Source organism: Pseudozyma hubeiensis (genome assembly GCF_000403515.1).
Source record: "Pseudozyma hubeiensis SY62 DNA, scaffold: PHS22, whole genome shotgun sequence".
NCBI lineage: Eukaryota > Fungi > Basidiomycota > Ustilaginomycetes > Ustilaginales > Ustilaginaceae > Pseudozyma > Pseudozyma hubeiensis.
Genome location: NW_012133804.1, coordinates 130715 through 147179, shown reverse-complemented (window position 1 = coordinate 147179; position 16465 = coordinate 130715). Strand labels below are relative to the sequence as shown.

The 16465-nt window shown below is 57.8% G+C and overlaps 6 protein-coding genes across 6 annotated transcripts; 3 read left to right on the top strand and 3 right to left on the bottom strand.

Moving 5' to 3' along the window:
- Positions 1 to 192: 192 nt before the first annotated feature.
- On the bottom strand, positions 193 to 1440 carry PHSY_002190 (oxidoreductase; the record flags this gene model as incomplete). Its single annotated transcript, XM_012332814.1, has 1 exon — positions 193 to 1440. The coding sequence occupies one exon, from the start codon at positions 1438 to 1440 to the stop codon at positions 193 to 195; it is 1248 nt and encodes a 415-aa protein (XP_012188204.1).
- A 96-nt stretch (positions 1441 to 1536) lies between these two features.
- PHSY_002189 (D-amino acid oxidase) lies at positions 1537 to 2640 on the top strand (the record flags this gene model as incomplete). The annotated part of the gene is made up of 1 exon (XM_012332813.1): positions 1537 to 2640. One exon carries the CDS (start codon positions 1537 to 1539, stop codon positions 2638 to 2640), a length of 1104 nt encoding a protein of 367 aa, XP_012188203.1.
- A 293-nt stretch (positions 2641 to 2933) lies between these two features.
- On the bottom strand, positions 2934 to 4004 carry PHSY_002188 (hypothetical protein; the record flags this gene model as incomplete). Its single annotated transcript, XM_012332812.1, has 1 exon — positions 2934 to 4004. The coding sequence occupies one exon, from the start codon at positions 4002 to 4004 to the stop codon at positions 2934 to 2936; it is 1071 nt and encodes a 356-aa protein (XP_012188202.1).
- A 3736-nt stretch (positions 4005 to 7740) lies between these two features.
- PHSY_002187 (phosducin) lies at positions 7741 to 8520 on the top strand (the record flags this gene model as incomplete). The annotated part of the gene is made up of 1 exon (XM_012332811.1): positions 7741 to 8520. One exon carries the CDS (start codon positions 7741 to 7743, stop codon positions 8518 to 8520), a length of 780 nt encoding a protein of 259 aa, XP_012188201.1.
- Positions 8521 to 8781: 261 nt separating this feature from the next.
- On the bottom strand, positions 8782 to 10622 carry PHSY_002186 (ketopantoate reductase; the record flags this gene model as incomplete). Its single annotated transcript, XM_012332810.1, has 3 exons — positions 8782 to 8901; positions 9985 to 10057; positions 10453 to 10622. The coding sequence occupies 3 exons, from the start codon at positions 10620 to 10622 to the stop codon at positions 8782 to 8784; spliced, it is 363 nt and encodes a 120-aa protein (XP_012188200.1).
- Positions 10623 to 10849: 227 nt separating this feature from the next.
- On the top strand, positions 10850 to 16387 carry PHSY_002185 (hypothetical protein; the record flags this gene model as incomplete). The annotated part of the gene is made up of 1 exon (XM_012332809.1): positions 10850 to 16387. The coding sequence occupies one exon, from the start codon at positions 10850 to 10852 to the stop codon at positions 16385 to 16387; it is 5538 nt and encodes a 1845-aa protein (XP_012188199.1).
- Between the last annotated feature and the right edge of the window lie 78 nt (positions 16388 to 16465).

Below are 16465 nucleotides of genomic sequence, written 5' to 3'. Positions count from 1 at the left end.
AGGGGCACCACATCACCGATTCGTCTGTAATATCTTTATCGGGCCCGATCGGCAATCACTCATGTCGTCCTGGTCTAACTGCCACTTCACTGGACCGGCACATCTGCACACAGCAATGTTGTGCAAGCAGGAGAAGCACCGTCGCGATCTCGTAGAGCATTACATCTATGGAACGTCAGGAATGAGGGTGTATCACGATCGGGTGGGTCGATAGCTGGCGGTCAGACGAGCACGCAAGTGCTGACCACCTGTCAACTCGGCGGCGTTGGAAACACCTTTGGCAGCACACCTCCTCTGGAACTCGTCCCTCGCCATCAAGTCGCCTCGACACTTTTCCCTGATATTGTCCGATATGTCTAGCGGCACCAGACGAGCGTCTTCGTCCGGCTGACAAAAGTATGCCACCGAGAAACGGGATCCGCTCTCTGACGCGCTGCGCGGGAGCACCACGCGATGCTGTGTCGAGCGGAAGAGCCCTGCGCTCCAGAACTCCATCGCGTCACCGACGTTGACCACGATGCATCCCTTTTGCGGAGGAATATCGACCCATTGCTGCGGTTTGGTCTCCACTTGCAATCCACCGACATCCTTTTGGAAGAGCAGGGTGCACGACCCGTAGTCGGAGTGAGAGCCGGCACGGATGCTCGTTGCGAGCGTCGATTCGGCGTCGGGGTCGACGATGGGAGTCGGAGGGTAGTGGATGAGACGTAATCGATCGTGTTGGCCGTGATGGGAGTCGGTAAAGAAGTTGGAGGGTAGATCGATTGCTTCGGCGAAGCCTGCTAGCACCGCATCGCAGATGCCTTTGCACTTTTCGATAAACGTTGAAATCGCCTCTCGGTGCTGCGCCAGCGTTGGTGGCAGCATTTGCGAAGGTGGCCGATATTGCGGATCGACTGAAGAAGAACCGCCTTCAGCTCGAGATAGACCGGCGAGGTAAAACGACTCCTTGAGATCACCTCCCGCTCTGCTGGTCGGATCTAGCTGCTCCTGTTGCATCGCCGTGTAGCCAGTGTTGTTGTTGCGATCTTGACATCTGACACGCTCCGCTTCAGGTTCGTGGAGGAAGAACTCTGCACTCTGGCTGAAGAGCAGATCGATCTCTTGGGGGGTGATGCCGTGGTCGGCTAGGTAGAAAAACCCTGTCTGGACCACCGCGTCCAAGATCTTTGGACCCAGAGGCGACTCGTCGCCCTCGCCTCCGAGCGAGATGATTGGAACTGGTGGGGTTGCGTCCATGTCTGCCGTTGCCTGCTCTGGATCGTAAAGAGGAGCCTTACGAGGTGTCGGTCGGAACTTGGAGCGACGAGCGGGTAGCGCGTGACGCAAGGACCCTTGAGTCTTAATTTGCGCGTGGATACGCAGCAGTACGGCTCGCTGATTTGCGCGGCGGAAAAGCCGGCACCAGATAACCCCCTCCAATCGACCAGAGGAACTCATGACTCGGCATCTGAGACCAATCCCGACACCTGTCAACCTGTCGACCATCACAAAACAACGATACATCACTACTTCGCTCTCATCTGAAGCTCGAGAATGGCGGAACCGCTTCACGTCGTCGTCCTCGGTGCAGGAGTGCTCGGACTCACCGACGCATACGAGCTGCGAGAAAGAGGTTACAAAGTCACCATCCTCGCCCGCGATCTTCCGCAAGACTCTTTCTCGCAAAACTTTGCCAGCCCATGGGCCGGCGCCAACTGGTTCTCCTTCGCTACGCTCGACGACATCCCCGCGCAACGTCGAGATGAGGTCACATTCAAGAAATGGCTCGAACTACACACACAGCTACCAGACGAAGTGATGGCAATGATGGAGTTCACCGATATCAGTCCAACAAAGCGAGAAGCGAAGGATTTCTGGTTCAGCAGTCTCACTCCGGAATTTGCCGTTCTACCCAATGGGACGCATGGATCGTTTGCTGTCAAGTTCAAGTCGTTCACGATCAGTGTACCGCTGTACACTCGATGGTTGGTGTCGGAGCTGACTGCGACCAAGCCGACACTGCTGGACGGTACAAGAGCAGGTCCTCCTGTGGAAATCCGACGATCTTCAACACTGACGTCTCTTTCTGCTATCCGTTTTATCGTTCCGACGTGCGACTTGGTCGTAAATGCAACCGGTGTTGGAGCAGCAGACTTGATCGACGTACGAGACCAAGACGTGTATCCTATCCGCGGTCAAACCGTGCTCATCAACGTTCCCTCCTTCGCCGCTCCCAACCAGGCAGCTCGATGCGTGATGAAGGTCGACAAGCCCAACGCCAGCTACGTCATCCCTCGCGCAAGATCCGGCCAAGTCATCCTCGGAGGCACCTTTCAAGCCCGCGAGTCTGCGACCACGCCCGATCGTGCTACAGCGGAATCCATCATGGAAGAGTGTTCGAAACTGGCACCTGAAATCGTACCCGAGGGCAAGACGTGGAAGGACATCGAGGTCATCTCCCACAATGTCGGGTTGCGACCAGCGAGGGAGAATGGAGCCAGGGTGGAGTTGGAGACACTCAAGAGTGGTTTGACGGTCGTGCATTCGTATGGAATCGGACCGGCTGGGTATCAGGCCAGTTTCGGAATCGCAAAGGAGGTCGCCGATCTCGTTGACGGTTGGAAGCAGCGCCACGGCGGCAGACAGTCTCGACTCTGACAAACATTCTGACTGCAATACACACATCGTTCACAAGCACAAATCCAAGCAGAGCACAAAGGTGAGGACCGCACTGCAGCCCTCGACACCAGTGTTGAAGATTAAGAACGGAAGACAAATGAGAGAGGGGACTTCAAGAAGTTGTCCATGCAAATGAGACAATGAAATGCAAAACTGAGACGCCAAGCAATGACCTGATCGCGGCGGTCTTGAGCTAGTAAACTTGTGAGCGAAGCAAAAGCTAGTGAGAGAGTGTGTGAGGATTGTCAGACTGAGCGGCCGCGTGGAGGAGTCTAGCTCGATTGAGCATAAGTGTGGAAGAGCGCAGTGGGGCTGTTGCCGTTGCTGAGACGCTGCGTCTCGCTGACACCCTGCAAATTCTGGATGACAGCAAACGGTGCCCAGCCTTTGACCCAATCCTGCTGGTTCATAAAGGTGGCGATCTCGGTGGCGAAGTTGTCGGTCTTGGTCTTGTCGCACTGGGGCTGACCGTTGAAGCTGGTGCAGCCGAATTCAGTGACCCAGATCTCCTTGCCGAACGTCTTGTACCAATCCTGAAGGTAGGTCTTGAAGTCGTTGACGTCGGTGCCGTAGTAGTGGATGGCGATCGAATCGAGCTTGTTGAAGGTGTCGGGGCAGGCCTTCTTGAAGTTTTGGTACCAAACCTTGCCGTCGGGAGCGTTGGTGGTGGAAGGGCCCATGAGATACCATCCGTTGTCCTTGAGGGGCAGGAGGTACTGTTCGATGAGCTTGCACCCATCCTGCGGGCTCATGTCGGATTGACCCTTTTGGTTTACCTCGTTCATGGCCATGGCACATTTGTGCTGGTTGAACTTGGAGTTCTGGTTGTCAAGGACGTTCTTCTTGAACGAGTCGACGTTCTTGTATCCCCAGAGCATTGGGCAGTACATGAGCTTGTCAACAGGAGCAGCATCCCAACCGGGAGTGGCGTCCCACGAGTAGAACCAAGAGACGGATCCAAAGTCGAAGTTGCTGATGGGCATGCCGTTGGCGTTGGCCCAGCAGAGACCCATCTTTCCTCCCGAGGTCTTGCCGTGGGCAGAGCTGCTGCCCGATGACGAAGAGGAAGACGAAGAGGAGTTGGCAGAGGAATCGGACGAAGAACCGGACTTGGACTGCGAGCTGGACTTGGAGCCGGCAGGCTTCTTGAGGTCAGACGATACCTGCTTGGCCTTGTGGGGCTTGGAGTGGTTCGAGGAAGAGCAGCTACCACGAGCATGTTGCCTGTGGTTGTGTCGACGGACGACAGAATCGATGTTGGAGTGCTCCAGGTTGGATGCCGAGACCAACGTAGTGCTGGCTATGAGCGCTGCGAGCGCGAGCGAGGCGGAAGAGAACTTCATTGTGAGATGCAGAGGTGCTTGTGAGGGAACAAGGGGAGGGTGTGGGGTCGGAAGGTCACAACGTTGCAGCAGAGAGACAGGTGGAGGATCGGATGTGGTGGAAGATGGTTGAGACGTTACAGAGGAGAGGGAGGAACAGACTTTGGATCACAATGCCAGCTTGTGAGGTCGAGAGTGTCTTGTTAGTGGTACGAGGGGATGGATACGAGAAGAGGGAGAGGAAAGGGATGGGAGGGGATGATCTTAAGGAGGGAAGTAGGCGAGTAGACATGGATCGATCGACAGGAGAGCGGGGCGGTGCAGGCAAGCGGCGGTCTGGGAGCAGACGGCGGGTAGCAAGGGCGCAAGGGGCCAGCCATGCCGCAGCGTCGATCCTTTGGCTCAGACACGAGACAGGCATGAACAACAAACACTGTCGATCTCGGTCGATAAACTCGGTTGACCACCAAGGCTGTGATCTCAGAGGCTGCACCGGTCTTTCGCTTGGACATATCACGGCGTTTTCGAGGGTCGTCATATCTGCTCGTCAAAGCGGAAGGCAGCGACGAAGCTGACCAGAGACAGCACAGTGAGGACGCCGCGGTTGCTTGAATCTGAAAGAATGCAGGCATGTGGTGCTGCAAGAGAGCGGCGACTACAATGGGCATCGAGCGTTCTCAGAAAGAGGGTTGCAACCTAGCGCACAGAGCTGCATCGAGTGCGCTGGCGGTCGCTTCTGCACTGTACAGTACGCCTTGCTGCTGCATTCAAGGCTGCTGCATTGCAAGTTCGTCCCCATTGTGAAGCGCGCTCGGCAAGGACGGGAGCATACCGAGCTCGTGTTGCGGCCCATGTCAAACCAACACTTCTTAGCAGAAGGACTTGACAAAGACGCGTCTTGAGTTTTGTGTTTTTTCCGAGGATTCACCTGTCACGCTGGCCAGCTCTACTTGTACACTGACTTGGTCAGGCGACGATCGAGTAGCTAGCCAGCTCTCAACAGTCGTCGGGACTGTCGATCTCGAACGCCACCGGCACAACGTCCGCCGGCGGCATCTGTACGCTAACGGAGCAGATCCGCGTTCAGGGTCGATGCGCATGCACAAGGCGCACTCGACGGTCGAAGCGACGCGGCGCCTCGCAAGAACAAAGGAAGGAATCGCCTCGAGGAGTGCAGGCTCGCTCGGCAAACCTGTCTCCAAAATTGGGGTGGATTAGGAATGTGGCTTGCACCCTCGCTCTTCCGCGCGACAGAGACTGTCTTTTCGCGAAACGAGATTCATCGCCGATCCAAGACTCTGGGACGATGCCGATCAGCTCGAAACGGCGGTTTGCACGCGGATGCCATTCAGGCTGATGCGAGTCCATTCATCCCAACGATTCCAAAGTTACCGATGTCGCATAACAACTTGTCTGGCTAGTAGCGGACTAGGAACGCCGAAGCAAGAGCTGTTTCGGTCACTTGTCGGAGATTTTGCAGACCCTTTCGCACGGCGTTGACATCACGGCTTCGGCACCTTGATCGATGATGACGAAGATTGCTCGATTTACCCTAGGAAGTCACGTCCGTCCGATGGACGAGCTTCATGCCGACCTTGACCCGGATCAGCGTCAGCGAGTGTGTCTATGAGCGAATCGAAAGGGGGAGGAAGCAGCAATGCGACCGAGAGAGAAAGAGAGACATTCTCCGTGCGGGCGCAGATCGTTTCATAGGAAATTGCGAATTCAGCCTTTCGTCTCAAATCTTCCCGCGTCAATTCCACCACCGCGGTCCATCGTTGCTTGTAGTCCCCCTCTTCCTGGCAGTGGCAAGAGTGGTTTGGACAGGGTAGGACAGTACAAGGCTAGATCGTCGATGTTTGCTGTTCCTGATCCACAATGTGCGCGGACCCTGTATGAATTGGCAGGCCGCCAGACATTTCTCTCCCACTAGCGACATTTCTCAGGATCCGTGTCAGACACTGCAAACATTTGCTTCGTCGCCCCTGGTCGAGATGCGCCATGTGGCAGACCGTAGGTTTTTTTCGGCAGACCCAAACGGCCAAGAGACGCCCGTAACCTCATCAACAAAGCCTGACAGCCGGTACAATGTCAACCGAGTCGCTCAAAGCGCGCAGGCAATGTACAATGATAGGTCTGAAAGCGCTTCGTGACGTCCAACGCACAGAATGCCAAGTGAGTCCTCTCCTCAGCTTTCCCGCTTCTCCCGCTTCGCCGTTCTGGACACTTGAAGGTCTGGACGTGTCGGTCACGGTCAGCTTTTCGCTCGCCGTCGTGTTGCAAAAGTTGCGTCAATAGGGTCAGGTTCGATACCCGGAATCGAGTTCGAAGGCTGGATTTGCTTGCAGCGGGAGCCACCCAAAAGGGCGGAAAAGGGTCGACATTTGGACGAGCAGAGAGGGTCGAAAAGCGAGAGAGAGAAAAAATTGGCCAGACCTTTCCTTGCTCCTGGACTCTGCATCTAGAGCTTGGGGTCTGCGAGGTTCCAGATCCCTGTTGCCTCTTTTACGCCAAGCAGCGTCCAATACAAGCGACAGTTTCAAATTTGGGCCAAAATTACCGGCTCCACTCTAAAGCAGAGCGCGACACTGCTGATCTGCCCGAACTAGACTGCCCGAAAATTTCGAAACAGCAAACAGCACTAGTACCGCGCCAGCAGCCGGGCACGCTGCCACTACTGCTTAAAGTTGTCTCGCTTACAGCCGTAATGGATGTGGTAAGGCCAGGCACAACGGCACTGTCCCTGGTACAAGCCCCCTACTTGTTCGCTTGCGCCTTCCCGTGTGACCCGTGTCGGCCAGCAGCAGACGACCCCACAGATCTCGATGGCAACGGGAAGCCACACTTCCGCCCTGCAAAAAATTGGCCACATCCACCAGAGCCGAGCTTGCGACTGCTCAACCGTCTTGGCTTTCGTTTTCCCACCTGCTGCGAAGCGAGAAGTTGTTCGCGTGGCGTTCCAGCAATCAGGCTGGGCGTTCTGTCCGCCGACCCTAACACCCTCGCCCTGTCTCTCTGGAAGCATGGGAAGGTGCCGATCGGAGTGCACAATGTCGGACAATCCGTCCAGCTCGATCAGGGCTGGTGAGACCGTTGATAGTTTCAGAGCGGCCTGCTGACGGCGGGTGGGCAAAGGGACGACCAGCTGATCAGGTCTGGAGCCTAGCCGAGACAAAGTACAAGAGGCCAAGCTTTCGACTCTTCACTTTCGAGCACAGCGTCGGGGGTCAGCAACCAATTCTTGCGCCTCTTGCATTCGCTTTTTTGCACCCTCTGTGTTATTGAGACTCCGCTCGACTGTGGCCACAGGGCAAGTTGAAAGCAAATTTGGGCTCTGGTGTACTAAAGCTGTTTTCTTGCCCAAGCTTGGCAGTCCAACCGAGTCTTTCCTGGCCGCCACCTGTAGCGTGGCGAGGTGAGCCATCTCTCCAACTTTTCACTGTGCCTTTGCATGCATGGGCTCCCGCGCTACTGCACTGCCTAAGTTGCCATGCACTTCTTCCGTAGCGCTCGGATTCATGTGAGCTTGTTCCAGCCACTAGCGTCGACTTCTCCCCGCACAGAACTATATACACCCCTCGCTCCTCATTGGCCCAAGACGATCGCCTCGACATCACCTCCCCACACGCCACCATCCGTCGTCCCTATCGCGCCTGCCTTGTTCCTTTCGCCTCTGAGCGATCACCTTCTCCTATCAGAATTTGAATACCAGCACCGCCGCCACTGCCATCCTGCCGCAACGGCCGATCCCTCCAAGATGCAGGACAAAGAGTTCACCATGCCCAAGTCGCTGTTCACAGCCTTGTCGGGCCGCGCTCGCGTCGACAAGCACGCGGAATCGTCCTCATCCAGCAAGGGCAAGCACCACAGCTCGAGCAAGACCAAAGCCAGCAATAGCAGTCGTCGTCACCGATTCGACGATAAGTCGGGTCCACCGCCACCTCGCGGCTCGCTCACCGACGAGAAGCTCTCGTACCTCGACTGGCGTCTGAAACGCATCAATCACATTCGTCATAAATCGGAGCGCACATCGCATTGCTGGATTGACGGTCGGAACACAATCGGACGCAACTCGATCGACGTCTCGCCTTCGTGCCGGAGCCGCGAGCGAGCGTCCGTACCGGCGCCGGCACCAGCACCACGCGTTGTAGCGATAGTCCCAGGCAGCATAGCAGCCGTGATCGCATCGGAAAAAGCAGCGGGCCTCAAGGCACTGGAACAAGCCATTGGAAGCGACAGCATGCTTGCATCCATGCCTCGCCTCGCCAAGCGCGACTCGAGCTCAGGATCCGAAATGTCTGGCTCGTCGGACAGTCACGACTCAGATGCGCCAGCAGCCGTGCTCGACGCAGCGTCAGACAAGGATGTTGGTGCCATCTACTTTTCCCGACCGCGACAGTCCTTTCTTGCCAACATCGGCTCTCGCCTGAGCAAGAGCGGCAAGAAGCAAAACAACCTTGCTTGCAAAGCCGACGCGGCTTGTCAGCAGACAACAGCGCGAAGCCATCGTTCGATGGCTCGCATCTGGCATTCTTGATTGGTCGAACAGTTGGCCCCATCGCAGTTTCGCAGATACCCAGCCAGCTCAACAAGACCCCGTGTGGAAACTACCATATCACCCTTTACGCCTTGAATCTAATGATACCCCTCATCCGCTTTGCACTCGTGACCCCAGCCTTCTTGAAATGATGTTGTGACCCTTGAAGCAAACGTTCGAGCCTGATACTCCCGCATCTTCCGTGCGGGGATTCGGGTGTCGCCACGTCTCCCTTCGGGCTCACGCACCCATGTATGAGTATCACCTCGTGGAACTCGCAATGAGATTGAGTTGTTCCACGTTCACCTCGTCTGAGAGGTCAGGGTCTGGCTTGGAGCTCGTGTCTGTGTCAGATGACATGCGCATGAGTGTACCTCCTTGCTGCAGGGAACACAACGGTCGACAAGCGTTGAGTCAAAGATTTTGTTCCGGTCGTCGTGCATCGGACAATGTCGGGGCGCCTCTTACCAGCTTGAGGAGACCTTCGGAAGATGTTGGGAAAAGAGAGGTTGAATCTGGAAGCAATGTTAAGATTTTCTTTATGTGCAGTTAACCTGGGATTGAAAGAGAAATGTTAAGATCTCCTTGTGTACCAACTGTTGCACGGAAAGTTGTCGACGATCTCACCCCACACAAAGATGATCAACGGTGCTTGCTGCAGTGTTCCGCTTCGGGTCCATTCTCAAAATTTCAAAGTTGCATGGCGACCACGCAAGCGAGAAAGCCAATTCCGAATTTTCAGCTTCAACTTCTCAGATTGGTGGATCGGTACTTGCCTGCAACTTAGGTTTCAAATTCCCTCCCGTGAGCGCGGTCGTGCCTGTGCAATTGTAACTGTCAAAGTCACGTCACCCGGCAGCTGCAGATAAAGTCCGCAGGCAAGTGGGAGAGAATTCCGAATCCGTCTTCTCTCTCTGCTTCCTATAAGGAACGACCGACTTTTTTTCGCCCATGCCAGTCGAGACAAGCATGCCGGTCATCATCTAGCTGAACAAGCAGCTTTAGGTCCTGAGTCGTACCTAGATCCAATGCGAAAGAGACAGAGGAATGAGGACGGAGATGCATCTCTGTAGACGGGCTTTCTCGACATCGTCTCCTCAGGACGTGGTCGTCGATCAAAGGGTCTCGCTCGCTTAGGCGTGGATCCGATCGCTCTGCGTGATTTTCAAAGAGAAGTACGGTTTTGGCCCGCACCCTGGCCGGACTCGCCTGGACCACCATCATTGTGTGTCGCTCTCTGCACTCATTGCTAAAGATTTGTCTGTTGGAACGGTGGTCCGAACGGCGGTCCCGGGACGGATCATGTTGCCGACGGGCTCGGCGATTCTCCATCGGCGAAGTGTCAAGTTCTCAAAGATGAAGCCCGCCGTAACGGCGCACGCAAGGAGCGGCTGCTCCGAAGCACGCCCAGGCCGCCGTCGTGCACTTGAGCTCGTCGCTCGTCCCTACAATTGCATTGCTTACCCTCTGAAGGGCTGTGCTGCATCGGATGAGCAAAAGGCAGAAGAGCGTCGAGTCAAGATGGCTGAGACGCATTCTGCAAGCGAGCAGACCGTGAGAAGACTGGAATTTCAGGTTTCGCGTCCGTCGATCCATCCATCCACCCGTCCAATCCGTCGGTCGGCCACACCATAAGATACTCAGCTGTTGCTGCAGTTGCTCCTACATTCACTGGTATTTGACAACTCCTGATCTGTCGCAAGAGCTCGCTTTCCCTCTCTCTCTTTCTGACTCGAGAAATCGCGGACATGGTGCGATTCTGATGAAATCATTATAACAATTATATTAATTTTAGTGTATATCCGTTCTTCCGCGTTTCAGGCGCAGGAGCAGCCAAAGGTGATTCCGCATGCTCGCATCGATCCAGAATGGCTCACCTTCCAAGCCAAGCTCCGCAAATGTTCGAGGTCTCGCACAGATCTGACCTCTCACATGCTTACACTGCCTCCCTGCCTGCCTACTTGCTTCCTCGCTAGCTGATTCTCATTGCGCTGATGCTCCGTCCATCCGTTCCCATCGATGCTTCGATTCGGAGTCTGGGCTGGCTTTGATCCGCTTTTCAGGTCATATTGGAGACGCTGACGTTTCTTCCTGACATCCATCTTGTCTAAACCGACCGGCCCGACTCGTGTAGATCAGCAGACACCGCTCGTCGTTGCTACAGCGTGCGTCCCTCTCCACGATACCCCGTTGGCCGTCTTCACACCGAACCTAATAGAGCTGCGCAAGCGATCAAGAATATCGTCGCGGTAGCACAGCCCCAGCTACTGCAACTGCAACTTCAAGCACCTCTGTACCCTGCGCTCTGCGAGAGGCTGTGACGATCACGATGCGTCGACCTTACGTGGAGCCGGGTCACCGCTCTGCTCGTCCAGGCATCCGTCATCGATTCCGAGACCAGGGACCCGATCGAAAGGGCCGTGACCCTAACACACTCGCCCGCTCCAACCGTGACAGCGGTCCGCCTGCACGCCTCATCAGCGAAGGCGAGACCGATCCGGACGACTTCCACAGCGACGACGATGAACAAGGCTTCATCACGCAGACCGACGAGAACGCCGTCACCGCAAACGAAGACATTGACGGTGAGGAGGAAGACGACCTCGACGAGGATGACCTTCTCGACGACGAAGAACATGAGGAAGCTCGATCGGCTCGCTCAGCCACTAGGGCCAGGCCCGCCCCTGCCATCCGTGGTGCTTACGTCAATGAGCAAACCGACGACGACGACGGCGACGACGACGAAGATGACCACGATCGTCGCGCTCCGACACCGCGCAACCGCAGCCGAAGCAATCTCGCTGCCGCCCCCATTACTCGACCTCGTGCCTACTCCCGATCCAACAAGCTCGCACCCGAAGAAGAGGATTGGGCGCTCCAGGGCGAGGCGAAGCGTCGCAAAGGTGGAGTACTTGGCAGGTTGAAGCGTCTTGGCCGCAAGCAGAAGGCATCGGACGCGCCCGTAGGTCAGACACGCGAAGGCGCAAACACCGACGTTGTGCTTGGTCGCTCTTACGGAGCCGTCCGCGAACTCCGCAGCCGCAAAAGCTTCCTCGGCCAAAGACCCGAGTCGATGGCTTCCACCTCCAGACGCGATCGAGGCTCCGACAGTCGAGGTGCCTCCTCCGCTGCTCTTGCTTCTGGCGTCGCACTGGGTTCCGCACGCTCCCCTCGCATCCGAGGCAGCAGCACCGGCACCTCCGACTTTGACAGCGAGCTCGGGTCTGCTCGTCCCGGCTCGCGTCTCCGCACACGTCAACCTCCTTCCGTCATTGATAGTGATGATGGCACCGACCTGGCTCGCACAGCCGACGAGCCTGTCGTTACCTCGGACGCTCCCCCTCGAATCCCGCTACCCATCGCCCTACGTGACGCAGAGAATGCCCGATCTCCTCAACTCGTAGATCCTTATGGTGACGAGGATGTGGTCGCGGCGCCGCACGTGCGCTCCAAATCGGTGGCGGAGAGTGTCCAGCCTAGCGTGTTGGACGCCAGCGATGCCGCCTCGGTCATTCCTCCCTCGTCGCCCTTGATCCCCGCCTCTGGTCCTCTCAGCCACAACGACGCTGTCGTGCCTAGTCAGCGTGCTTCGATGCAGTCCGTCAGAGATCGCGAGATTGACGACGAGAACATGTCGCGCTCCAGAAAGCCCAGCATGGATCTGCGCGCCGCTGCCGGCGGAGCTCTGGGTGGTCTCGCCGCCATGATCGGATTCGACGCGCTTCGCGAGAAGAACAACGGGCTTCCTGCCAAGGACGATCCGGCTGCAAATGCGTTGGGCCTCACCGCATCCGAAGAGCCCGCCACGCGAGCCGCGGCTGCAGTACCCTCCAGCTCTGTCGACACGGTGGCCCCATCGGCTTCGCTCGAGACCCCGGCAACCGCCTCGCAGGTCACCTTGCTGCCGAGGAGGAACCGTAGGCAGAGCAGCAAAGCTTCCGTTCTGAGCGATGCAACGCAGGAGAAGCCGCTCGAAGCCACGTCCCCCTCCGAGCTGCCGTATGTCGTCGATGACGAAGCCGTGCACGACAGATCCAGACCCGCTCCTGCACTCGCTGCTCCCCTGGCTGCGGGAGCCGGCCTCGGCGGTCTTGCTGCTGCTGCAGGCCTTGCAACCGGTTCCACCCGTGACGATGACGGCGTCCAGGCAACGATCAAGAAGAAGAAGGCCAAGAAGAACAAGAAGAAGTCTCGAGGTATTGCACAGGAGGAGCCGCCCGTCCTCGTCGCTGCCAACGCTGCTCCTGAATCTCTCAACGTCGGCGAGGATCGTGAGGAGCCTGTCCAGACCCGCGACTATGCCGCTCCGCCATCCATGACCGATGGCTCCGAGCTTGCACTGGCCGACGACGAACTTGCGCCTCCATCGGTCGTAGAGCCAGTCGACGAGAAGCGCGGGTATACGCAGCGTGATCTACCGGCTCCCGCCGCGCCTCTGGCCGGTGCTGCCATCGCGGGTGGCCTCGTTGCTGCCACTCGAAAGTCAAAGACCCAGAAGCTGGCAAAGGGCAGCCGTGTCGTCGAGAAGCTGCCTGCGGTCAACGAAGACGGCTCCATTTACCGACGCGACATCCCGGCTCCCAACAAGGGACGATACCTTCTCACGCCCAGCGTCGCTCCCAGCGTTGCAGACCCCTTGGACGCAGGCCGCAAGCGCACGAACAGCTCCAAGGGTCAGTGGCTCACCAAGGACCTCTCCCCTCAGCAGACGCACTATTTCCTGCGCGAGCTCTCGCTCCGAGAGCTTCGATGGGAACTGGATCGCGCCTGGCTACTCACCAGCTTCGAGAAGCCGCAGCGCCCCACTCGACGAGCACCGAAAGCCTTATCGGACATCGAGGACGACTCGCGAATCAACGACTTTGACGAGTCGTCGGACGAGGATCTGCTCGCCATCGATGAAGACGAGGACGAGGAAGCCGTCTTCCGACGTGGAACGCAGCTAGGCATGCTCTACAGTCAGCCTACCGTCCCGGACCTGCCGTTGTTGCGATTCCTGTTCAAGAACGCCTTTTGCACCTTCCCGCTCTTCGTCGCTGCCGAAGACCAGGCGGACCGATACGTCGGCGGCCCACCCGACAAGGCTACGCTCGCTCGCAACTACTTCCTAACAGGTATTCTGCCGATCCTTCGCGCTGTTCAGACCCGTTCGTTGAGCGCCTGGGTCGACCGTCACGGCGAAGGCGATGGAACGCCTTTCAGTGCAGTCTCGACGACCGGCTCGATTAGACATCTTCTGTCGAAGTGGGCCTCTCGATACGTCACGGCTGTTCTGCGCGTGGGACCTGGCGACCCATACTTTGACGATGACCAAGCAGTCGAAAAGGAGTCTTGGCCTTGGCCGGCGTCGAACCTCTTGCCTCCCGAAGCTTACTACGCCTTCCGAAAGCCCTTGGATCGGCTCAAGTATGGCGGCTACGAAGTCGATCTCGTCGGCATCCGAAAGCACAGCGTCAGCGAGCGTGACTACATCATCCGTCTTCGACGCCCCAACGCGCCTGATCAGTTTGTCGTGCGCAACGACCATGACTTCGAAGAGTTCCGTCGCAACCTAATCAAGGATCTCAGCCCCTTTGCCTTTGTCAAGCCTCTGCCCCGCACACGTGGTCGCCCAGACGAGGGCGAGAGCGACGTGGAAGATGCCAGCCCTTACGCCTCTGGATCGGAGCGCTCTGCGAGGTTCAACGCAGCCGGTCTCGGCTCTGCTGCGCTGTACAAGGCACCTGCAGGACGCCAATCGCCTGAAGGAAGAGGCCTTCGTGGAGGCGGACGCGATGGCCGAAGGCGCTACAGCTCGGCTAAACAGAATGGCCGTCCAGTTCTGGGCCGCGACGCTGCTTCCGATTACGAAAGCGACGTCTTTGAGGATACCGCGGATGAACGCTATCAGGAGGAGGACGATGACGACCGTTCCGATGCAACGCTGCAGCCTAGACGAGGTCCTTCGCGCGCTGGCGGACGTAAAGGCCAGGACGCGCCGAAGAACCGTGCGTCGCTGCTGGAGAAGGGCAAGGGCTCGCTTCGCCGTCTCACTGGCAAGGAATCTCAGCCCAACTCGCGCAACAGTTCCATGCGACGCAAAGATGGACCGAACGGCACGCAGCGCAGTCCGTACGCTGCGCGCGTGCCGCCTCCTCCGCCAGTCACGGCTGACAAGCTCGACCGCTCCAACGGCTCTCGTCGTAGACCCCCTGCTGCGGGCGCCATGGACTTTGAGGCTCGACGCAACAAGCTCCGAAGCTGGTTGCGCGACGCGCTTTCGGTTCGTGAATCTGGACATGCCAACGAGACGCAGAACTTCCTCACGATCGGCGGGTTCCCTGAACGCAACCTGCGTCGCAGCGACTACGAAGACATTCAGGAGCGACGCAGGGAAGACAGGCATCGTCGACAGGAGCACGAACGAGACGCAGCGGAAGCCGGCGATGACGTTCACGACCTGCGCGAGGTGCGCGACGAGATCTGGTTCGACTGCGTCGAGGGCGATGGCTTCCTCAAGATGTACGACGCGCTTCGCGAGACGCCGGACTATGCGCGTCTGCCGTTGGACTACCAGAAGATGGTCTCGTGGGGCAACCTGCAGATGGCACGCTGGCTGTACGGCGTGTTCGTTGCAGGTGACGAATCGCGTGCCAACTTGGCGAGGATGCAGGACGTCTACGAGTCGGTTCCCTGGAAGAAGCTCGCCTTTGCCATGAAGTCGCCCGTGGCTCAGATGATGCGCACATGGAGGGATCAGTTCCTGCGACGAGGCTTCCTTCAGTCGATGCTGCACGTCATGCTGGAAGACGAGCCCGAGACGATCGAGGAGGACCTTGTCGATCTGCGTGCGTCGATCGGGTCGGAAGTCATGTTCCAGAAGCTCCGCGTCTTTGTCGACTCGCCCGACGATCTCAAGCGTCTCATCCGACAGCATGCGGAAAAGGAAGAGGTTCCGCTCGTTGCTGCCATTGTGCGTGGATCGGAACAGCCCAAGCTCAACAAGATCGAGGTGCAGCGCGTCATGGATGCCACGCAGTCGTACCAGGCGTTCATGAAGACGCTGCCCTCAATCACCAAGAAGAACAGCCACAAGGAGCCGGGCTACCGACTGATCCTCGATCTCCAGAGGGCGCTGCGTCTGCTTTCGTTGCAACGCGACGGAGCGCAAGTTCGAGGCATGCTGCAGGACCCCATGGTTGCCGATGCGCTTTCCGTTGTGTTCGAGCCGCTGATGGAGGAGGTGAGGCGTCTGCACAAGGTCAAGGGCGTAGGCAACGCGGTGATGGACCTCCAAGCGTTCTTGGGCCGACTGCTGGATCACCTCACGGGTCTTCGCGCTCGTGTCATGGATCCGCTGCACGCGGTGAACGGGATCGCCGAGATGCTCGACGACGCAGCGCCGACTTGGTACAAGTTCCTTCGTTCGGCCGCCGACTCCACGCCTACAGTGTTCAGCTTCTTTGCGTGGTTCCGACATCTCGCGATGACGATTGGTGCCGGTACGGAGGATCTCGCTGAGATCTGGACCAACCCGCCCGCTGCGGACGTTGGCGAGGACGATGCGGCGTCGGAAGGCGGTCAGTCGGTGGATCCTGATCGCATCCCCGATTACGAGGGTGCGTTGGACGCCGCCACGATGCGCGACATCAACTCGCTCGCTGAGCACGCCAGGAGGAAGCGCAACAGGCAGATGGAGATCGCGTGCAGGTGGGCCGCGGGTGACACGGAGGAGCACCACGCGATCCAGATCCAGGGTGATGGAAAGGGTAGGACGAGGACGGATCCTTACCTGCCGAGGGAGACCAGACCGCACAGGAGTGCGCCCGGTCTGGACAGGTTCAAGAAGTCGTTCCGCGAAGCTGTATCGAGCGCGTTGACTCGATGAGATATCTCTATGATGGACTCTCTACAGGATCGGTGCTGAAACTCATGGACATTCGAAAATTCACTTTTTGCGATTCGT